The sequence below is a fragment of the Chaetodon auriga genome, chromosome 2 (assembly GCF_051107435.1).
Source record: "Chaetodon auriga isolate fChaAug3 chromosome 2, fChaAug3.hap1, whole genome shotgun sequence".
Classification (NCBI taxonomy): Eukaryota; Metazoa; Chordata; class Actinopteri; order Chaetodontiformes; family Chaetodontidae; genus Chaetodon; species Chaetodon auriga.
In genome coordinates this window covers 11385293-11408728 of record NC_135075.1, presented here as the reverse complement: position 1 = coordinate 11408728, position 23436 = coordinate 11385293, and the positions used below count along the sequence as shown (strand labels likewise).

General features: G+C 43.2%; 3 protein-coding genes across 3 annotated transcripts; 2 read left to right on the top strand and 1 right to left on the bottom strand.

Moving 5' to 3' along the window:
* The first annotated feature begins 65 nt into the window (after positions 1-65).
* Positions 66-11624, top strand: LOC143329680 (limbin-like). The gene is made up of 23 exons (XM_076745695.1): positions 66-562; positions 882-957; positions 1289-1467; positions 1636-1692; positions 1834-2020; positions 2149-2249; positions 2379-2444; positions 2555-2689; positions 2864-3003; positions 3420-3744; positions 3942-4181; positions 4289-4464; positions 4752-4911; positions 5026-5202; positions 5343-5635; positions 5843-6017; positions 6825-6968; positions 7164-7391; positions 7504-7736; positions 7820-7907; positions 8077-8252; positions 10491-10592; positions 10807-11624. Exons 1-23 carry the CDS (start codon positions 317-319, stop codon positions 11180-11182), a joined length of 4080 nt encoding a protein of 1359 aa, XP_076601810.1. The 5' UTR covers positions 66-316; the 3' UTR covers positions 11183-11624.
* Positions 11625-11893: 269 nt separating this feature from the next.
* On the top strand, positions 11894-14359 carry LOC143327253 (cytokine-like protein 1). Its single transcript, XM_076741514.1, has 4 exons — positions 11894-12125; positions 12208-12252; positions 13262-13408; positions 13510-14359. The coding sequence occupies exons 1-4, from the start codon at positions 11979-11981 to the stop codon at positions 13609-13611; spliced, it is 441 nt and encodes a 146-aa protein (XP_076597629.1). The 5' UTR covers positions 11894-11978; the 3' UTR covers positions 13612-14359.
* A 6662-nt stretch (positions 14360-21021) lies between these two features.
* On the bottom strand, positions 21022-23135 carry msx1a (muscle segment homeobox 1a). Its single transcript, XM_076748219.1, has 2 exons — positions 22589-23135; positions 21022-22360 (listed from the first exon to the last, which is right to left on the bottom strand). The coding sequence occupies exons 1-2, from the start codon at positions 23019-23021 to the stop codon at positions 21942-21944; spliced, it is 852 nt and encodes a 283-aa protein (XP_076604334.1). The 5' UTR covers positions 23022-23135; the 3' UTR covers positions 21022-21941.
* Between the last annotated feature and the right edge of the window lie 301 nt (positions 23136-23436).

The following is a 23436-nucleotide window of genomic DNA, read 5'->3' as shown; positions in this document are numbered from 1 at the left end:
AACGACCAGAAACAAACTGAAGTAGTTGTTGGTAACGCTTCTTCCCAAGTTTTGGAAATCTTTTCTGAAGTTGTGCAGCAACAGTGATTTTGGATCTTGAGGACGTGTATAAACCTTTCGAAACGGCGTCCATAGCTACTCCTGAAATATTAAGTGAGATGTTTTGTTCGTTAGAAACGCTGCTACAGTTGTTATTTGTCAAGACAAAGCTGCGGAAAATGTTTTCATCGCGGTTTTTCACAGTGGCAACGTCCAGAAACAATGCAGCCCGTTAGCTAGCGGCTCTCCTTGGTGAGGGTGGCACAGCGAGATACGAATGCTTCAGGTACATTTTCTCGCGAAGAGGGTTACGATATGGTCATTTATCTTGAATATCCAAGCGTTGTGTTGGTTTCCACCTCCTTTATATTCCCGTTGGTGTCACAATGTAACCCGGCGTGAGACTCTGGATGCCGGTGTGTCGGAGTCCGATGCTTCACATCAGCCTTGTTATGACGGCACATCTCAGCATGCGTCATGGCACACAGCACTGCCACCTCCTCCGTTCTCGGAGCAGCAGGAGGTGAGAGGCCTAATGGAATAGAGAAATAGTATTTTCCAACTCATAAACCAAGATTTGGTGTAATCAATCCCAAACATTGTGATAAATGTGTAGTCTTTCAGTCATCACCTTAGATCATTTTCAGTGTGTGGACATGTCCCGACAGCTACACATCATATCTCCCTATTCTGAGCTGTATCCTGAAAATTAATGTGAGATTGTTTATTTTGTTGTGTCCCTGAACCATTGAGGGGCTCTGAGAGGTCCCCATGTTTATGCACGTCTAAGATTTGTTAATAAGCAGTTAACATATTAAATATGCCAATTTCCTATTATTCAGAGGTTCTCCAGTATCCATGAGATGAAACATGAGCCCGGTGGGAAATCAGCAGATCTAGCGTTGCTTCAGATGGATGGTTTGTTTGGACTTTTCTGCATCAACAGTACAGTTAATAACACAGCTCATATCTATGCAAATACCAGCTGAACAATTGTAGGTAGGACTTCATGATAGATATGCAGTTTGATTATCTGATTTGATATTTTGCCATTGTTGCACACATACAGCTGATTCAAGAAAGTTTTACTTGAGGCATATATAATACACAGACTGTTGGACTAAAGATCTGTAGTACATTGGTAAATACAAAACAATGCAAAAGTTTTGATTTATGTATTAATTGCCAGTTTCAGACTTTTTAACTGTTTTTCTCAGACTGTTCAAACACCTTATATTTAACCTAACAGGTATGATGAAAGTCAATGGGCCCACAGTGTTTTTGGCAGAGGGCCCACTCACTTCCTCAGCTCCTGATCCATGGGGACACTCCTTTTACACTTCGTTTACCTACATGTCAAACATCTTGCTACCGCGGAGCCGCAGAAGCACACTCACGAGAGTCAACCCAGGCCACACTCTGCCTCAGGTGTGTTTTGGTCATTGTTACGTGGTGACTTTGCAGATGAAGTACCCAATACACCTTTTCATGCAAGTGATAATTCACAAGATGTTTATAACATTACTTAATATGATTCAAGTAAGGATTATCATGTTGAAACAAGCTAATTGTACATTGTGTTGAATGTTTCTGCAGGTTCAGAGTGTGCCCCCTCCATCTGCATTTGGTATTAAGTTTCACAAGTGTGCACAGGTACATCAATAACTGTTTGTGTTAAGCCCATTTTATCTTTGCAAATTTAATTTCAACATATTTTTCTGGGCTGATATTAAATTGCAACATGGAGAAGACCATCCAGTGATGACTCTTCCTGCTCAATCACGTGGTCCCCAGGTGAAGCTTGACACGGATCCACCTCAGCTGACATTCTGCCTGCTGATTCATAACATGGGCCCAGTGGGTGGCACCAACCTGTCTCAGGTGGCTATCCGGGACTCCATCTCTGGAATAGTACCCCTAAAAACTGAAGGCAGGGTGGTGGAAAGAGGCTACCAGACGTTTGCCATTGATTCACTGTCTGGTATGTCTGGGAGTGAAAATGTTTTAAAAGATGAAATGTCTGGTTTGAACTTTAAAAATGTCAAATATTAGAATTTTCTGCATGCTGCATCCACAATGAATAACATGTTATTGATTTTACTTCTTTAGCTGGATCCCAAGTTGTTGTCAATTACACTGCTCACATAAGGAGTCATAAGAGTGAAGTCCTGGACCTTCCAGCTTTTCTCACCTTCTCTAACGCCTCACAGGTACTTTGTCTGCTGCCCTCTTTCTGCCCTTTTTAACGTGAAAAGCAAAAGATGAATCTTTGTTGTGGATATTTGCAGTATAATAGGAACATTTTCTGTCTTTTGTGTATTGTTCTCTTGACTCCGCAGAATGACGTCAGTATGTTTGGTCCACTGACAGCTAATCTAACCTTGAGGGTGAATTCCACTGACAGAGTAAGTCGTTTACGGTTCCTTAACTAGAAACACACCTGCAGCTTCTAGCAGCGCATGTTTTTTTCTTGTACTCTTTTCAAGAAGTCTGATTTTTCTGCCCGCTGTTTCAGATTTATCCTAACCATGGGGTCCATTTTGCTGGATTTGTTGTGGGGTTCTTTGTCACATTGGTGCTGCTGTCACTGGGGTTTCTGGCCTTGAACCTAATAGGTCCCAGAACCAGGCTGAACCTTCTTCAGCAAAGGGTATCACACATTCAAAAATCTATGTGTTTTGTTCCAGTTAATCCCAATAACAAACCTTCATTACAAAGACACTAATTTGTTTGGTAGATATGGTATTGTATTGGTCCAGCCAAACTGTACACAGTATATGACAGTTTGATGTTAATGCACTGTGCATATATTGTCTTTCTTCAGAGAAAGAGAGCTGATTCAGACCCAGAGTATGCAGACTGCAACTTGAGTGAGACAGTAAAAGATGAGGCAACATTTGAAGACAAGATGGTGGACACTATGGTGCTGGAGGATCCCCAGAACATGCATCAGGCTTTAGAAAAGTGAGTGGATCAGTCAAGAGGGAATTAAATATCTCTCCATAAGGCTTTATAGAGAGGAAGAAAGCTTGTGGAAAAAACGTAGTGTATTAAACAGAAGTCTACCCTTTAATTCAGTATAGTTGGTTTATTCTGAGGTCAGCATCTAACAGTCATCAGACTTAATATAAAGGCAATTCTGTATAGGCTTCAACATTTAGTTACGCTGGTTGTTGGTCCTGGCACTTGCTGAGCTACTGCTTCACCAAAATGACTCACAGAACATCTTGGCATTTCAACATTTTGATTCTAACATTTGTCTCACATTATTATCAAATCCACCAGGGACAATGAATGTTATTGGCTTTTTGCAGCATATCTCAGCAAACACCCACATGGTACAAATTTACTCTGCTTGTTCTACGTTTTATCCTCATAAGCCTTGAAATGTCAACTCTGCTGCGTGCCACTAATAACCTGGAGGCCACCCGGATTCAGATCTACAAGGACGTGATGTCCTCCCTGTTGGGTGGCCTGCGGTCCCGGGGCCAAGCCAGCGCCCAGGCCCAGCAGAGGCTCCTCAGTGTGCTCCATGGACAGCTGCTGGGCATGGAGGGTCGGCTGAAGGAGGAGAGAGCTGCCCGCATGGCCGCCCTGGCCGACCGGTGTAACCTAGAGACTCGTGAAGAAATGGAGGCAGAACACCGCCGAGAAGCCTCTGAGAAGGCCCGGGCGGAGCTGCTGTGTCAGCATGCAGACCAACAGGTAACAATGAGAAGTCATTTGTTTCAATATTTGCATTGTGTGCGTTACTTTTGTTTTTCTCACTTAAAAGAGAGAAAGAGAATCATTTTAAAATGCCAGTAAAAATGTATTTGCCTGTGAAATATAATATAAATAATGAGATGATTGAACTTTCATGCCAACACTAACCAGCAAACCTCAAATTTTAATGTTACTAGGAGCTCCTCCACTGCAGTGTCCTTCTGGAGAAGTTGCACAAGCTTAGCCAGAGTCAGCTCCAGCGCATCCTGCTGGTCCGACATGAAGAAGCCTCTGCAAAGGTCCAGAGGGAGATCGTCGAGTGGCGCCGGGTGGAGCTGCACAAGATTTTCTCTGAGGAAGTGGAGGAGGCCACCAGGATGGGCGAGTTGGAGAAGAGCACAGCCAAGAGTCTTCAGCACGATTACTTTGTCTGTCAAGTGAGTTATTTTCCTCTTTTTTTCAGCAGTCTGGATTTGTGGTAAATAGTACATCTAACCAAAATGTAAAATACGTTATGAGATATGTCGTTCTCCTTTCTGTGCAGGATCAGTTAGAGGAGGTGCTAGATGTGGTCCTTGCCAACCAGCGCTATGTGCTCGCTGAACGGCATGCCCAGAGAAAGTTCTTGGTGCACAGCCTTCACAGCCTCAACAGCCTGATTTCTGACACCTTCTCCAGCACCTCCAGCAATTTAGACAGCTGGTTCACTCACATCAGGAGGTTGGTGCCTATTGTAGTTACCAATCATTTCACACTGTGCCAGTACACCACTCTATAAATGTGGCAAAGTAAGCTTCTTCAACACTATGAACACACATTTTTAAAATTTAATCTGATGTGTTTCTGTTTGTGTTATAATAGAAAATATAGATTGGAAAAAAGTTTGGGCCTGAACACAAATATTTTACACATACATTTTTAAATATAATATTCTAATATTTAAATATAGAAACAAAAGCAGGACCAGAGTTGTGTTTTAACCTGCCATGCTTTTCTCTCTCCACCAGGGGGAGCGACGTGCCTGCAGAGCAGATAGACGAGCTCCAGGAGACGGCCCAGAAAGAGCTTGTGATGGTGAGGCAGAGGCTGGATGAGGCGCTGAGCCAAGAGAGGAGAGCCATGCGCTGTGGACTGATTAAGAAGAGGCGGGAGCTCATCTCTGACATGGTGAGGAGGAGGATTTAGGCTTTTAGTCCAAACACCTGCATTATATATCCATTGCGGATTGATACCACAAAACCTATATGGACTGGCTTTAATCCTGCTTCCTGCCTTCTGCAGTTACGCATCCACAAACAGAGACAGAAGGATCTGTCGGGTCTGTCCAAGGGTCTGGAGGGAAGGATAGATGTAGACCAGCACCTGCACTGTTGGCAGAACTTACTGACAGCTCACAGTGTAGAGCTAGCAGAGCTCATCAACAACCTGGATGAGGAGGCTGCTGCCGACATCCGCAAGGTGCCACTCTAACAGTCCACATTAGACACATTCATGAGCTACTCACTTTGAAAGATATATGAAACCACACACTGAAACATACCATTGAGCTTTACCCAGTTTGATTAACACCCTGTCTTGATCATCTACCTGTTCTATAGGTGACCATGCGTGTGATCCAGGGTGCCATAACAGAAGTCAAAGCCATCCAGCCCTCTGCAGCCCAGGCCCTGCTAACACTCTTACCTCCAGGGGCGCAACGCTCCCTGCTGCAGGTAGAACCAGAGGCGGGACAAGGAGCGAGCACTCTTCTGCAGGGCCAGGAAAAGTTGCACCAGGAAGGCAAGGCGGCCTTGCGCACCCTCAGCTGCACCAGGGAGGCTCTGCAGAAAGCCATGGAGAGGGAGCTGCAGGAGCAGAGGGAGCTCAGGTCGCATAGCAGAGCTTTCTTCAGGTAAGTGATATAATAACAGCTGCCATTTCATTCAGATAAAGGATAGGTATGTGTTTGTGTTCCCATTGACCGTGGATTTTCTGGAAGGAGAATGAATGAAAAATGAGCACTTTCTGTATAGCATGAGACTAGATTTTACCTCAAGTTCAGGACATCAGATGATGGTATTACAAATCTGTCAGTCTTCCATTTCTCCTTCTGTCCCAGTTGTTTGTGTTCGTCCCAGTTAACTCTGTGCGAAGATGACCGGCTCAGGATGAAACTAGAGTTCCAGAAGTGTCTCTCTGTGATGGACCGCTGCCTGGTGCTGCCTCACGCTGTCTCCAGAACCAAACTCCACACCGCTCTGGCAGCTTGGAGAAAGGAGAGTGAGCAACAGATGGTGAATTCATAATCACACATTGTTGAATTCAGTTGTTATTTTCTTAAAACCTCAGTGTGTAGGATTAGAGAAATGTCTGACTATGGCCACTGCTTGTTGAAGTATTTACTAAAAGGTCACAGAGGCATGCAGCACAGGCCACTGCTTTCTTGTTGCAGTCGTGTTGGTTTAATATTTGCGTCACTAGTTTTATAGCTCATAGCATTCAATCTATTAGATTGGAAATGCAGGTGAAACACTCTGAAATGCTAATTAAGTGAAAAGTTATCCAAAAGTGTTTCCTTTTCCAAGACATGAGCCAAGGTAAATTGTAGTTCCTGCACTGAAACTGTTCACATTATGAACAACTGTGATGAAGGAACATAAGAGACAGAAAGAAACCACACATCACTGTGTGAGTGTGCAATGAGTTTACATCAGCATGGTGATACGGATATCATCTAAATTTGTCTCTGTGCTAACTTTAATGATGCTACCACTTCTTCTTCTTTTTTTTTTTGTTTGTTTTGTTTTAAATCTCCTTTTTGTATTATTGTAAATGCAATTCAAGGGGAGGATCCCATTTGTAATGAACTACAGCAGGAGATGATGGTGCATTTAATGTTCTCTCAAATGAATAAGAGACTGTGGCCACCAGTGCAAACCACACTGAGATCAGCCTCAATTGTGTGGCCGCTGGACGAGTGCACATTGTTATTCAGAAATAATAAAGGGCTCCACAGAGTGGTTTTATTTCTAATCATCATAACAGCTTAACTGCTTGGAGTATTTTACCCAACCACCTTATGGATATTGTGGTTTTTGCAGACGAATGTGCTATCCAAGGGGAAAACCAGCGAGGCCAGACAGAAAACAGACACATCTGAGCTGCTGCTTTTCCAGAAAAGGCTTGAGGACAAAATCCAACTGTTTGAGAAGGAGAAGGAGATGGAGAGCGGTGTCATGAACAAAGTAAAGCTTTTTTCTCAGTGATTTCTTTCCAGTTACCTTTACTATAAGTCACTTTTGACTGCAGTAACTAAGAAAGGCAAGAAGTGACAACTGTATGAAGCTCCTTCACTGTTGAAGTTCATGAGTTTTCATTGCACACAAGGTGGTTTGGATTCATACACGACAACTGAGATCCATCCATTCTAAATTTGGCAGGTGATGGAGGAGATGCAGATGGAGAGAGAGGATGATCTGCGCTCTCAGGCCGACAGCCTGGCCATGCAGATGGCCACCATCCACTACCAGAAGGCTGAGAGGAGGACTAAAGTCTTGGAGACCTCCAGAGCGATGCTCACTCTGCACAGCCTGCTCATTCAGCAGCTGCGGGAGAGAAAGAGCCTGGAGAGACAAGACATGGCCCAGGGTATACAGAGCCACTGCTTGGTAGGCAATGCCCGACTCCCAGGTTAACCCCTGTGTTGCTTTGGCTTTCCTTTGAGACTTCTCACTAAACTTTGTAAGCTTTAATTAGGTTGTCATTTGACTCTTGCCACAGGGCCTAGAGGAGGCAGATCAACAGCTTCAGAAGGAGAGGACAGAGTTGGCCGTCCTTCAAATGTCTCAGTCCAGACTCAGGTCAAATCCAACGCAGAGAGAGGCCTCTGATGAGGGCGAGGAGGAACGTGAGGAGGAGCGGCTGTTTCAGCTGCGGCAGGATTGCAGGATGACATCCATCCTCCAGGAGGCGCTGTACAAGTGTGAAGAGGTCATGGCACTGTTGGCTGAGAGGTGAGCTGTCACGGCTGTGGTCTCAGGAGCAATGAGGAATGTTGTGGATTGACACAGACCATTAAATTTTACAATGTTTTCAGGTCACAAGAAATGACTGGCAACAATCAAGCTATGGAAGATTTAAAAGAACAAATGGTGCTCAGGAGACTTTATGCAAACTGTGACCAGGTCTGAATTTATCAACACTTTATTTTTCTAATGTTTTATTGTAAGTTATATCATAAGTGTATTAATGCCATGGAAAATACAGGGACATCCTCACTTCTTTGTGTCAGTGGACGTAGAGAGAAGCTGTTCTAAGGTGGCTCTGTGGTGACTCTGTCCTGCTCTGTCTCAGGATCTGGAGTTGGCGTCTCGGCTGGTGAAGCAGAGTCAGGTGTCTGCTGAGGTTCTCCTGGAGGCTCTGCGTCTCCTCCTTCCCACACTGCCTGAAAGTGAACTCCTCTCCATCACTGATGCCCTCTGTCCCAAACAGCACCCTGCTTCATCATCTGCAGAGCAGGAACACTCAGGGTAAGAGCCGAGTTCAGCAGCTGTCTTTGAGAATTGAGAGACGTCATAATTATTGTTAATGTAATAACAATAAGGATATATTTTGATTTTAGTGTATTTTTTCGTTTAGTTAATTGATTAGTAAGTTTCATCAGCTTTCCTAACCCGAGGCACCAGAATTCGTCCTTGGAAACTGTTGGAAAAAGTGCAGGAACTTTCAAAAAACAAAGGAGACTGGATGAACTATCGTCTAACACTGTCTGTCACGACCAGCTTCAACCAATTAGATATGACTTCAGTGCCATTCTTTTCTCGTTCTTTTAATAAATATGTTCCAGTTCTGATATGACTGATGCTATAGCAACATCTAGGCTAACCTCCTAAGGAGCTGCCATTGTTGTTTTCCAACAAACAGTAGCTTTTCTGGCTGTCGCACCTAAACCACACCCAGAGCTGTCAGTAGTTCCTTATAGGACGCTGATTGGTCCAAACGACTGTGGTTAAGCCACAAGTGCATAACTTAAAGCCTAGCAAGATGGATTCTCATGTCACATGACCTTGTGTGATCTTGAGATCTTGCAAATCCAGCTGCCTCGTAAGGTAACAAATTACCCTCCATTATGCAAAATTGGTCTGACGGGGCTTTGAGTTTGGTTGCCGATTTTCTTTCCTCCCTTTTAAAGGAGAAAAAGAATAAAACTTGAATACGATCAAAATCTTTTTGCCCAAAGTGCGTAGCCACAGTCTCAGCAATTCAAGTTCTGTGGTTTCAGAAAGTCGTTTTCTGAGTGAAGTCACTGATTTAATAGAAGCAGTGTTGAAACACAGCGGCTGGCTGAAACAAACCCATCTGGAAGCATTGTCTTAATTTTAGACAACAGATACTGTTTGAACTCTGTTCCACAAGGGTCCTTTTCCCCAAGCCAAGATGAGAGATAAATGATTTTACTCATCATTTAATTTCCTTGTCTTCCCGCTGCACTGGAACACTCTTGCCCCCGCTGAGTTTGGATTACTTTGCTGATGAATAATGTCTCATGCGTGAGTCTCTTTGGATCGGAGCTGTCTGGCTAAAGGACAAGGGAATGAAAATGCTCAGTTTGGAATAATTTGCAAGATGTGTTTTTCTTTTCTTGCTCAGCTCTTTTGTTTTTGTGTTTTGTTTGCAGGATAGAGTTTGCCCGTTCTTTAAAACTGTTTTAAATTTTACTCCTCATGTAAATTCAAGTAAACAGGATGTAAAACTTAAAACATGCAGCTCACGTTAGAGAAAAAGGAGCTGGGAAGGAATTTGTTGAATATGACCAGCCAAGGCTAATTAACTGGACTGTTGATACTTTGATGTTGATCCTTAAAAATCATTTCATTTACAGCCGTACAGTCGTCCATATTGAACCACAGAATGAATTATCAAAGAAAGATGAAGTAGACAGAAGATAGACAATGCAAACGTGCATCGGCGAGATATGTTTTAACATTTACAAGTAAACATTCAGACCCCTAATCAAATGTCTGCCTTGCTCTGGCCAAGCATTAAACACTGTTGTCAACTTGTAAAAAAACAAGTTTTAGTTATCTCAAAAAACCCTCTAAATTTGATTCCTGGTGTTTCTTTCCTCCACTGCTGGTCTTTGCCCTCCTGCTCCTTGGCATTCATCGGTTTACAGTGCGTAAACTCCCAGTTTGACCATTAACACACTGTCTAACATTTGTTAGTAAGTGTGGTCAGAGCGTTTAACATCTGGTCCATATGCAATCAAACCCCAGTTAGCTGTGAAATACCCATTTAAGACGTAACATCTGTTGGTGCTACTGACAAAAATGTAACTTTCCATTCTGCTTTTGTGAACTTTGTAGAAGAAATTCATATAAACCAGTGATGCATATGATTTACTGCTTGTGTTGACTATCAACATGAAACATGATTTTTAAGCAGCAGCAGATGTGTGTTTATGAGGCAGTCTGAAATGTTCACTCTCCTGAAGGAGAATATCCTTGTGTGATTTTGCAGTAGTAATTATCTTTATTCGTTAATTAACTTGACCGGCCTAACATGCTGTGCCCTACCAGGAACAAGATTAAATATTTAATCTATTTTACTTTAATGGAAAAGATCACAAAGCTCTCCCTCTAAACTAATGAAAAGTTATTACAGCACATCAGATATCCAGGCATCCCTGACCGCTTTTTAATCAAAGCCAAAGCAGAGATTGTATCGCAGTTACCGGCTTTATAATATATTGATGACTCTTTGACCAGGTGTGCTGCGGGGTGGAACAGACTTCTTCCTGTCAAACTGCGAGAAGACGTGGTGCATAAAAATATGCTAAATATGCCGAGCTGCTCCGTGGAGCGAGAGAGGTGAGTGCTACCCGACTGGCTGCTATAAAAAGACTTGATGTTCCACCACCATCATCAAGACTAATTTGTAGTTCAGTGGTCAGCGACATCACAGACAAATCCTTTATTAACTGTCATCAGTTCCATGGCTGGGCTACAGTGACCACATGCATGAGGTAAGCACTTTAACACTCCAGCCCCACTAACAACAGCTCCTTTGTCCTCCAAATCTCAGACTCCAGGAAACGAGGCAAAGTCTGATGGAAAAACTGTTCCCCAGATCTCGTCTCCCGGTTACAAGAGATGTTGCACCACTGCTGGTTGAAGAGAAAGGAGAGGAGGAGAGTTTCACTAAGCAGCCTGTTTATAAATCAAGCTCGGTTACACAGCAGCGCAGTGACAGTGCACAGGAAAGGGCCGTGGACACAGAGAGTGAAAGGTTTCACGGCACAGCGGAGGAGCATGCGACGCAACCTCACGCTGGAGAAAGGCTCTTTGTGTTTCGGGATCCACCTGAATCATGTGGCCGTGCGGACGCTCCGAAAAGAAAGAAGAAGAAGAACTTCCTCAATCTGAAGAAAGGCTCAGTGGCTCCAACAAACCTACCTTGACACTTACAAATATTGTCTTTTGCAAGGTTTTTTTATGCTGATGTATGATAATACTAAAATCCAAAATAAAGTGGCAGTTGAGCTGTGTAGCTAAAGCTTTTCTGAATGTATGCAAGTCAGTTTTAAGTAAAGGCAGCTGAGTTGTCTCCAGAGTTGTTTCCTTGCTTCAGAATGTTCATTTTCAGTGGTCTTGTCTTGATGAACGTCTTTTAAAGTAAACATTTACTGAGGTTACACTTTACAGATGAGTTCTGGGGAAGAGAACAGATAAACCCCCCCTCCTGCAGTATCAGTGTAATCTGTCATTAGTGTCACGGACTCTTGTTCTAGTTATTGTTGTTTAGAACTCCAGATATTGGGCCAGTTGTTGTGTTTTGGTGGTTTGATGTAAAGATTGCAAACCTCCCGTTACATTCAAAATGCACAGGTACATGAAATGAATCGGTTGAAATTCATTTTGTAAAATAAACCTTTGTGTGTTGCTGGAAACCCTTGGCTCCCCTCGCTGCTCTTGTTTTTTTTGACTGGTGGTTGACTTGAAGTGTTTGGCTGCTATCAGCAGGAAAAGCTCAATCATCCCTGGTATTTTGAGCTCACATGACCAGAGACTGCTGTCCAAAACACAGCAGACCCCCCCTCAATGTTTTCCTCAGCCTTTCTGCGCTCCCACGTCATCGTCCATCCTTTTTTTTCCTCTACCCCTCCATCCTTAAAACTGCAGCAAGTCCTCCTCTTACTGCTTCAAAGACTGGAGTGTCCCCGCAGCTGGAAGCAGTCCTGAGCAGTTAGAGCCGACATGAGGCTGGGACCGACCGCTCTCCTGTGTTTCCTCAGCTTTGTGTGGCTGTCTGCAGACTGCGCGCCTCCGACCTGCTCCAGAGCGGTCACCCTGAGCAAAGAAGTCATGGCTCTGCTGGATAAAATACACACCTACCACCGCACGGTAAGCGCTTCCACAGCCCACAGACGAGCGTGCGTTGGCCATGTCGTTGCGCTTTCTAATGATGATGTTTGTCCGTTTGCAGAAAACGTGTGCTGAAGTTCTGCCCACGATCTTCCTCGATGTGCATGTAAGTTTAAGCAGCGGGATAATACAGATGATGTGGGGGGGGGGGGGGAGCTTCAGAGGACCTGGGGATGTTTACATATCGCTTTTTACATGAATCCAAGTTAGATGTTGAAAGCTGTGGGGTTAACCCTTGCAGTCCCAGGCCAAAACCCCATTTTCTACTATACTTTCATTCCTTCTCTCATTTAGCCTATTCGTAGCAAATATGGACGTATTGCTTGTTTCTTTTTGCAGAAGTACCAGGAATATGTGAAAATAAAGATTTATTTGATTGATGTGAATACTTGCTGTCAAGATTTATAGTAGATTTTATACACACCTAGAAAGAAAATGCTGCAAAATGCTTTTTACTGGAATCTACAGAAAAGTAACCCAGCTAAACGGTGTGATGTGGTGAAAAGCAACCATGAGCCCACAGCACCCCCATAGCTAATAAATAACGCAGGTTTTACTCAAATCAAACCATGCCACTAAGTATTCTCACTTCAGAGGGGTCAAGGGTCAACAAATGTGAATATTTCTCCAAAGCATCACAGTAGTGAACCCTAGTTTCCCTCTATAAAGAATGGGACATATCGTCAAAGGTGATGCTCAAATGTTGCTGTAACAGCATGGATTAGGGGGTTACAGCCTGGCATGAGAGTTCATATTGTTCATAATGTGCAGGGCTATTGATATGGTGATGAGCGGTCGGACAGACCAATCCATTTGTATACAAGCCTCCTTTAAACAGTAGGCAGGACACAGGTGTGCTGATCAACAAGCTGACAGAATGATCCCATAAGAGCTGTAACTTTCATTCTGGCCATGCGCTGGAAGTAAATTCAATGCAAAATCAATCAAACCAATGCAAATGAATGTGTACTATGATTTCTGTGACAGCATCTTAGCTGATGTGGATCCAAGGGGTTCTGAAAATATTTGAGAGAATATAAAGAGTAAAATCAAACGAGTTTACATGACCTACAGTCTGAATGCTGTCACGCAAAAGCAAGTGTTTTTATCTCTAGAACGGATGCATCACAACCAAGCTCCGGGACTTCCTCTATGTGGTGCTGAACCATCCTAACCAGTACTGCAGAGAGCGTCCCAGGATGGTGCTGCTGAAACGTAAAATCCAGAACTTGTACACCATCATCACCAGAATGTGTTATCGGGTAAGAACGTGTGAAACGTCAGTACTGTTTTTCACCTCAGGATTCTTGTTTTCAGGCTCGAGCGGCTCATACATGCGTACCTGTCTGTGTTTGGTTGGCAGGACCTGGTATTTTTCACAGATGACTGTGAGGCTATTGATACCGGCCACAGCAGCCCGTACTATGCAGAGGACAGGCTTCAGCTGCTGCAAGAGGAGAGATGAGCAACAGACAGAGCAGATGACAGACATGCATTGGTCTTTTCATAAAACCACATACTGTATGCAGAATGATAAAGCGTGCACAACACACACAGCAGCCTGCACCGCATTAGATGCATCATAAGCAACACACACAGTGCTGTTCCATGTCGCACCCAGTTGGCTCTGCGTTCGCTGCAGACTCATGTTAGTGGACATGTGTGGCTGCATTCCAGCAACGAGTGCAGAACTTTCCACAGGAAATTTGCTGAATGCCAACCATGCCGAAGAAAACCTTGGAATAATAAACCAATAAGAGATGCTTGTGAGCGGGGCTTAACCGCTGCTTACTTACCAGGGCTGATCAAAGCTTCGTGTGTCATTAAGAGAAATATGTTGTGTTGCCATAACCCTCGGCCTGACTAACATGTCTTAAAGGAGCACTGTACAGCGTTTTGTAAAACATGGTTGTTGAAAATGTTACATAAGAAATAGATGTTCCAGGCATTGCTTTCCCACACTGGGCCGTACGGTGTGTTCCCTCAGACATTTCCCAATAGACATTAACGTTTGTTTTATGTCAAAGATGATAGGACAGTGTTGCTGCTTGTAGTGAAGCTGAACAGAATAAATACTTTCATGGCTTTAAGCAGAATGGATATGAAATACTAGTGCCATCACTGTCATAGACATATTAGAAACATGCCTATTTTTATGCAGACTTCATCCATATATGTGTTACTCACTATGTAATAAAACTTCTCTTTATGTATCAGCTTGTCTTATTGTTCGAAGTTTTTCTCCAAAATGTCTGCGAGTTGATTCTGGGAAACACCACACAAACCAGTGAGAGCAAACTGGCTCATGTGCAATCTGTGAATCAGCACAATTCATTTTCTGAAATGTAAAACAGGAGTGAAGTTATTTTCCCCCTGACTGACACTCTGATTTTCACCCAGCATGTGACAATTACTGGCAAATTTTATTTTTATACGAACAGTACGAAGTTTCCACATGTCACTGCGGGACTAAAATACAGCTGTACTTTAAGTAACTATTGTTGCAAAGTACAAAAGCATTTTGTCTCTGCAAAGCAAAATAAACTGGTCTTGAAAACGAAAATGTGACAAGTGAAGCAAAGTGGCTTTTACACAAACCACAGTTTCCACTCTCTGATTATACATTCAGAAGGCAAAACTACAGAGAAATATTAAGTCACACAGTGAGGACATGTAGATGTTTCAATGGCATCATTATTTTCTCTACCATTAGAGCTCTCAGGACAAGTAATAGCGCAGCTTATGACTTGCTAGACTTGCCATCAGGTCAGCCTCTCTGATTTAATTTATAGCCTCTGCTGCCCTCCCTTGGCCAGACTCTGTGATCTACACAGAGAGGTTGCTCTCAGTGTTTTCCATGCAGACTTATTCAACATGTTCTGAGATTTGGGGGCCATTTCAACCTAAAATATATCACAAAATTTGCTTATTTTTCTTTTTCTTTCCCGTTTTACCTGATATGTGCTGCATTTTTTTTTCAACCCTGGATATCATCTAATCCATACTTTGAATACATCTGGTTACATGAGGCCATGATGTCAGAATTAGCACAGTTCAAATGACTTAAAGTAGCCAGAAACGAGTCACCTTGGTTTGGCCCTGATGGCCTCTGAGCAGCAGCCTCACTGGCCCTGTCAATAATCCCTCCTTTCCATGGGAGACACTGGTTTCCCTCCGTGTCAACTAGTGTGAATACCTGCATGAAAATGACTTGTAGAGACTTGAATCCACTTGTGAGAGGTAGTCTACCCCAGTGAACATCCAGCCAGCCTTTCTTTTTGTCAGAGGATATTGTCGTGTGTCAGTGCTCTGTGTTGCTGTCGGTCCACTGACAGACTTGGCTGCCAAGCAGCAAAATATTTACTGCAAGGAACAATCAAAATTTCACAGTGTCCATGTTTGTGTTTGTGGATTTGCCTTCCTGACAACATACAGTGGATCATTAATGAGAAGTTTTTGGCAGCTCACCCTCAGAAATTCATGCACCACTGATTCTCTAAATGGCACCTGTTTACATCTGCATTACCTCTCAATGATGACTCGTCGTCTTGATATGCCTACTGTGATTGTCTACACACATATTTGCTGAAGTATTTGTCCCACAGGGAGCCACGGTGTCTGCTGTGGCTTGGCTGTTTATTGTGTTGCTGCTTGGACCTGGCGCTGCCAGTGTTATTGCCATTCAAAATACCTTCAACTTTGAACCACGATGCGTCACATTTGTCCTGCTGAGTTTGCATATGGCTTTATCAGCAGCATAGGTACCTTGTGTACTATGTCTGTTCCATGTTTTATGCCTGCAGCCCGCTACTATACACAATGACATCATCTTAGTCTGCTTCACACACCTCGTGCAGGATGCAGGAGGCACGAGTGCCTGATTTTATTGAGACTTGTTGAGGCACCAGTCATGCAGGGGCCGAGGGGCTCCTGGATCAGGACCATCAGGCACCTCTGGAGGCTGATCCCCAAGGAGGGCTGCATGTTCGGCTTCAATCCTCACGGGGAGTTGGCAGTGCCTCTATCTGTCACAAGGTGGCGCTGGTTGTATACTCCCACATTGCCACATCAGATGAGGTTGGTTTATGGTCATTTTATGCCGTTGACCATAGACTGTACATAAAGGTGTCTCACTGACAGTAATGTTAACAATTTCTGAATGAAATCTGATTAGAGATGCAGTACTGAAACCTGTCAAAACAGAGTAAAGTCTGCAGCCATTTTGTTGAAAAGCTCCAAACTGTTTCATGCAGTGCTGAAAACCGAGGAACAGAGAAATGTTTCCGGAAGAGATCAAAACAAAATGTTACAGTAGTAAGTGAATCACAAAGATTTCACACTTGTGATGCGACAGGACTTTAATCAGCATCCTGAGACGAAGTCCAGCCGTCATTTGATCCTCCTGTGACTATAAGCAACACTCAGCTTCATCAGTCCTGTGCAAAAGATTTATTCTGTCTTACAACACATACTAATCAGTTTAGAAGCATTTAATAGCCTGCAGTTTAATTTGAGCGGGGCCCATGTTGCTCTAAGCATCTTTTTTTGTGCCAAGAATCAAGTCCTTGCACTTCTGAACCATCAGGCCTGAAGCTCTCACTGCTAATTAACCAACCCTACAAAATTAAAAATAAAAAAAAAAGAAAGAACCTTTATGTCAGCAGCATGTGGATTGTTAAGAAATCAGCCCACAGTGTGGTTATAAAGCTTAATTGCTTTGCTTGTTGATCATCATTAGAGGGCCACAGAATCCAGGTTATTTTCTATCATTAAGGCAAAACGAGAACAGAACATTTAAACCGCAGGCGGCCAGGTAATTTAACATTTTTAATGTTCTGTGACACTGCACCAAAAATGCTAAATGCTGCACAATAAAAGAAACAACAACTTAGCCGAAGGGTGACAGCAATCATTCTCTGCTTTGTTGAAATAAATTGCCTTGTAAAGGACAGATCAGAAACCTATTTACATGAAAGCATCGGTGATGCAGTTTGTGATTCACTTTGGTTTATGGGGTTTCCAGGCAATTTTCCATCACATTTAGCACTTTTATTGCATCTTAAAAGAAATGTTGCCTCATTAGTCCACATAAGAAAATGTTTCCCCCTTAATTTCCAATAGATGATTGGCACTCTCTGCACACCCTTGTAATTACGCTGAATGGAGGTGTATTATGGTGCTCAGTGAGATTCAAAACTCTCACATATTAGACCAAAGCTTCCCCTCCTGTCCACAGTAAATGTACCTTATAAATGTACAATTGTTCCACTGATTTCCACGTTGAAGTAATTTTTCAATGAAGGGTCACCGGAGGACTTTAATGAATAGGGACTGTTCAGCAGGCTAAAGACAGCTATTTGTAATCAGTTCATAGGGGATGACTCTCTTTGTGTCCCAGTGATGACTGCAGGAGCCTCGGCTAACAGTATGAAGTGGTCCGAGTGTGGTCATGAACATGGGTCAACGAGAAAGCTTTCAACACCACCGCCCTCTGGTGGACACTACAGGCCACATAAACAAAAATGAGGAGGTTCACGTCTTTAATTCTCTATTAATTAATCCGATTTAACTATATTTGTTTGTAGAGAACAGTTCAACTCAATTAGTCTGGTTTATAACTGAAGCTGACAAACAGTTCAAAAAATTAAGTACAGTAATAAATGGCACGAGCAAGGCGGATTCTTTATTCTTATGGTATTCATCCGCTTGAAGATCAGCATGTACACCTAATGGGGCCACTGAAAGGTCCAACTCAATGTTGTGTTTTTACCTTTGCTTTAATGTTGACTTTTAGTTGTACTCAAAGCTGACTTCATGTGGAGCTCACTGCATTTCTTAAAAAATAAATGAACAAAAGAAATCTGTATCCTCTGCATGAGACCATCTGGTTTTAGGACACTGGTTTTATAGGTCTGTTTGGGACAGACAGCCGTCAGACATGGCTGATGATGGCTGTGTTTGCTTGATTTCTAACTTCCCCGCTGCATTATTAGAAAGAGTATTTACATCCAGAGGCTCTGACAGATCGAGGACTCCCACCGTGACGCTCACTGCGCCTTCCACTTAACACCGCAGTTAAATTAGGCTGTTTGTAGTATTAATGTTTTAAATAGAAATGGAAACATGAACCGTTTTTTCTGAGTCTGAAAGCATTTATTTTCCCCTTTCCCCTCTTATATCTGCTGGGACTCTGAGTCCACATGTTGGGGAAAAAATGTGCCTCGTATTTTGCGCTTTAAAATGTTCTCATCATAAACAGGCAACACATGGACGTTTGACTAAAGTGTCCCATTAAAAGCTGTAAGAAGGTGAAATCACAGCATCCCCAAATGGTCAAAGGACTTCCAGTACTTTCCCATCACAGTTTTATTTTATTTTATTTTAAAACATTTTTTAAAACAATTATTATTGGGTTTTATTCCCTCACTGTGAAAATTGCCTGAAAATGCTGGAAAGGCCCGAAGCCTCCACAAAGGCCTCACCGGAGATTTCTTAATGTTTTAGATGCATTAAGGCTTTAGGCCAAGTTTAAGGATTATTTTAATTGTGCAGTATTTAATTTCGTGAGGAGAATTCAACCGTTTAAACTTTGTGCTTTTTAACTGAAACTTCTTTAATGTCACTCCGGGTCTGAACAGAAGGTGGTGGTGTGGTATCTGAACAGACAGTGACTTCTGCCTTTGGATTTTAGGGATTCTTCAGGCTTTGACGTGATGGTACAAAGTCACTTTTTCTTTCCCGTATTTCACAGGGTTATACTGGACATGTTCAGTGTTTTGTTCGTGCAGCCTTGATATTTGGAATAAAATGGAAAATACCCGATTAACCTTTGTAACTGAAATAAAATAAAACGTGGAGACATTTATTGACGCTATTGCTTTGAAGAAAAATTAAACAAACAAATAGATGCTTTAATTAAAAAAAAAAGAAAAAAGAATCATATAATACGTTTCTAATAACAACTTATTTGAATTAAATCATCGTATTTTTGGGTAAATGATTGCTTGGTTTAGAAGAAAGTCTCTCTAATGATCAGCCTGTCATTCAGGTTAAATAAGAATTTGCTGGTAAACCTAAATTTAGGCAGAATATCTCGCAAAGATCATGATCGACGAAGCAACCAGCAACGGCTTATATTTGGAATGGACGCCTGATTAAATATGCTGCTATAAAAGCGTAGTTTAGCTGCGTCGCCCCAAACATGCACATATATCACCATACAAATGAATTTAGCTTATAAAAAGTCCTATAACGTGTCATCTACACGTCTTAGAAAGAAACAAAACAAATAAAGGTTAAAGGTCTAAACGTCCATCGACCCCTCTGCTTTAATCATCAGTCATCCAGACTATAGGCGACTTCTAATAAGCCGAACAGCCTCCTGTGATCTCGTGGATGATATAAAGCAGAGCGTTTTGTTTTCTCTTTTGCTCCTGGCGAGATAGAGAGCTGGGGACAAAAGAGTGAAAGAGTTGAAAGAATGGACGGGTCCCCTTTGGCTCTTTTGTGTCAAGTTTCTCTCCTTTTCAGGCAGAGCGTTCATCCGTGTGATTTCAACTCATTGTCAGACATTCTGTAAGTCATACCTCGTGGATGAAATGAGGAAAACACACCACATACAGAAATAAATCAAAACATGGCCTTCAGTCAGGCCAAATCCACCATGAGCTCAATTCAAACACACGTTATACTAAAAGACGCAGTGATATTATAAATGGAGTGGGGGGATTAAAATGTGTCTGAGTAAACCACAGCTGTGTGTTGGCCGTGTTTGGGACAGCAGCTTGTCAGCGCACAGAGGAAATCGCAGCGCAGAGCGCAGAAGTGTTGCCCGTCCCAGTCCCCCGTTGACATTTTAGGAATGATAAAAGTTCCGCCTTGCCTGGAGCTACAGCCTCGCTGGAGCCGGCCTCCGTCTGCGGCAGATTGCCTTTGCTCATTACAGCAATTATTTTACTCCAGTTTAACCCCTGCCTGAATGGCAGAGAGCTCCAGAGAAAGCCTGAAAAAGTGCCGCGCGGCGGCCTGTAATTTTCCCACTATCTGATCCCTGGTTTGTCATGGAAGTCTTCCTGAAGGATAAAAGATCTGTTTTACGCGCTCCAATCAGGTAATGTGTAGAGAAACACATGGGTGCCCTGTCCTCTCCATGATGGGGTGTCACCTGGCTCATTTTACACCCTAAACACTCCATAATGACACTCTAGTGGATTGTTTACAAGCAATTTAGCCCAAAGAACCAATCTTCAATATTTATCGGTGTGTTTTGAAGTCAGCACAACTGGTTGCGCCCCCCTCCCCAAACTCTTCTGGCGCCAACAAAATCTAGGTTGGTTGTTTCAAAGCAATAGGCAACAGCTGTAGCAATACATTCCAACAAATAACATGTGACAAGTTTAAACTCACAGTGCGCACCGGCGCTGAAAGGCTGGAATACCTGCGCAGGGGCGCAGAGAGTGTGGAAGCTTTAATTAATCATTTGAAACTGAAAAAATGTGAATTTTCAGAATTGCTGTGTGTGGTGTGGGTCACATAAAGCCCCTAGCCTTGTCAATGACATGCCAAAAAGAATAATTTTTAAATCAAGCTGCTCAGTTTTCCTATTTTCTGTTTTTTTTAACAGCAGGCCTGAAAATAATTATTCCCTCCTGCTTTTCTCCCCATATAAACTGGTTTGTCGTAAAATGTTGTCCAAGAAGTTACCACACTCACAAACAGGCCAAAACGTCATCCTACAAATAGATGAATAAATGTTAGAATTTTCCGTATTTCCTAAAGTTTCCACTAAACATAATAAGATTTTTTTTTTCTCTGCTTCGTAAAAGGACCATGAAGTAGTCAAACAAGTGTCAGTCAAAACGAACAACTGCTTAATGAAAAAGAATAAACAATTTATTGTTAAGTTATGTCACAAATATATTCATAATATAAATGAGGATATTCTTCAAATATACATTATTTTACAGTACACATATCCCTTCCGAAGGGAATCATTCCAACAACAGACAGTGCTGTTATAAAAACAAATGCTGTGGTTCTCCAAATTCACAAAGAGCATTTATTGACACTGGATTCAGTAACCCACTATAGTTACGCATTGATATGAATGCAACAAATGAAGAAGTATGGCTCTTGCAGTGTGACAGCAGCCCACAGACGCGATGGAAGGCCAACCTAAGTTTGCTGGTGCAACATGTCAAGCTGCGCAATAATGTCTGACTTACTCACAGGAGCTTCATGGCATAACGGCTGATCTACCTGGCTGTAAGCAGAGGGTAGCGGAGTGGGCTCTCTTTGACACACTGTGGCACAGCCCAGTGTCCATACTTGACTGTCCAGTCGTGATTTATCGTTGGCTTACAGGTACTAAATTGTTTTCCACCTCTGCACCGCAAAAATGTCCACCTTCAAGTCATTTAGTCTCACGCTCAGATTGTTTTTTTTTTTTTTTTTTTTTTTAATGAACGTTGCCAGTATCAATGCATTCTTGACTTGTTACTTCAAAGTCCACGGACAAAATCTGATTTAAGGCTCAAGATTAAATGACTAGTAAAGCTGGATTATTTTTGCCGTGTGTAAACTTACTGGAGAGGTCAAGAGAAGTGGATAAACTTCAAGGTCCTCAGAAGGGGGTCTGTTCGGAGGTCTCGGCCCCCTCACAAGAAGTGACACTGAGCTCACCGCCAGGACGCCTCTTTATTTAAGACAGTGTCACCTCGCCTGTCCGGAGAGCCCTCTGGAAGTATTCTCAACCCCCTTGTGTCCCACTGCGCTGCCCCTCGTCCTCCGTCCCTGTCAAGCCAGGTGGTACATACTGTATCCGACGTGAGCGGCGTACAGTCCCACCGGGGAAACCGGCAGCGAGTGCCTTTGGAACGGGTGAGACCCAGCGTAGGACGCCGGGACGTGCGCACCGAGAGGAAAGGAAATCCCGAAAGCTGGTGGCAGCATAGGCTTAGCTGCCATTTTCAGTTTTTCAAGTTCTGCCTCCTGCAGCCGCTTGGCTTTGGCCCTCCTGTTCTGAAACCAGATTTTGACCTGGGTCTCCGTCAAATTGAGGGAACTGGAGAACTCTGCGCGCTCGGCGATGGAAAGGTACTGCTTCTGGCGGAACTTCCTCTCCAGGGCCAGCAGCTGGGACGTCGTAAAGGGGGTCCGAGGCTTTCTGTTCGTCTTGTGTTTTCTCAGCGGACAGGCAGGAGGACTCAACCTTCCTGTAAGAAAACAAAATGCTTTCATTTCAATCTAAAAGCTTTGAAATGCGCAAAATGCGCAAATCTACAAGAGACAGACAGTAAAATTTTCAATTCTCATGTAAAGCATGTCGGGTGTGAGAGACAGACGAGATCAAACATTCATTAGACTACGAACAATTATAATAACATTTTACTTTGAAGTTAATTACTTCTATAATCTAGGCTTTGCACTGATATCGAACTTACGTGGAGGTGTGGGAGAAAAACGAGGACTCTGTATCCATGAAGTCCTCTCTTTACTGTCCGGGCTCTCGGGTTTAATCAACACGTCTTCTGGCATGTTCATGATGTCGCCCACTGAAAACGAGGAGCTCATGGCTAAACCAGGAGCTGAAGTATCCAGACTACCGAAAGCACTCATCCTTGCGCCCTTTCCCAGCGCCTGGGACGTCCCGGGAACGGACGTGGCATCCGGGGATGCCACCTCTCTGCTGGGTTTCCTATCAGCCATCAGTGCCTCGACGCTGAAGGGCAAAATAGCAACTTTGGGCTTCCCAGCCTCCTCTGCGGGGCTCAGACTGGTCTGCATGTCGCTTCTGCTGACGAGACCTGAGCGGGGAGGAAGGTCTTCAGTTTTCAAACCAGCGGTCAAAGCTGACATGGCGGTCGATGGGGCCATACAGGTCCGACTGGCACGGCTGAGGTGACTCGTTGACTCTCGTGGGCAAAGTGGAAGGAGATACGCAAAGTCACTGCGGTGCGCCCTTCGGTGACGGTATCCTCATGTTTATGTGACCAAATTGGAGAGCAGGGCTATAATAAGGCAGGCGTGGAGAGAGAGACAGCCAATCAGAGGCGAGATGGGCTGGTCCCTGAGACTCTCAAGAAAAGGAAGACAAAAAAAATTCAGAGTGGGAAAGTGAACAAAAGTTACTTTTTTAAAAAAAAGAAAAAAAACACTTTAGATAAACATAAACACAACAAACTCTTAATGGGCCATGGTTTCATCAAGACTAAATCCCCTGAAATGATGTCTTTCCAGAAAGTAGACTGTAATTATCCTACAACTCAGTTATTGACATTTTATAACTGGG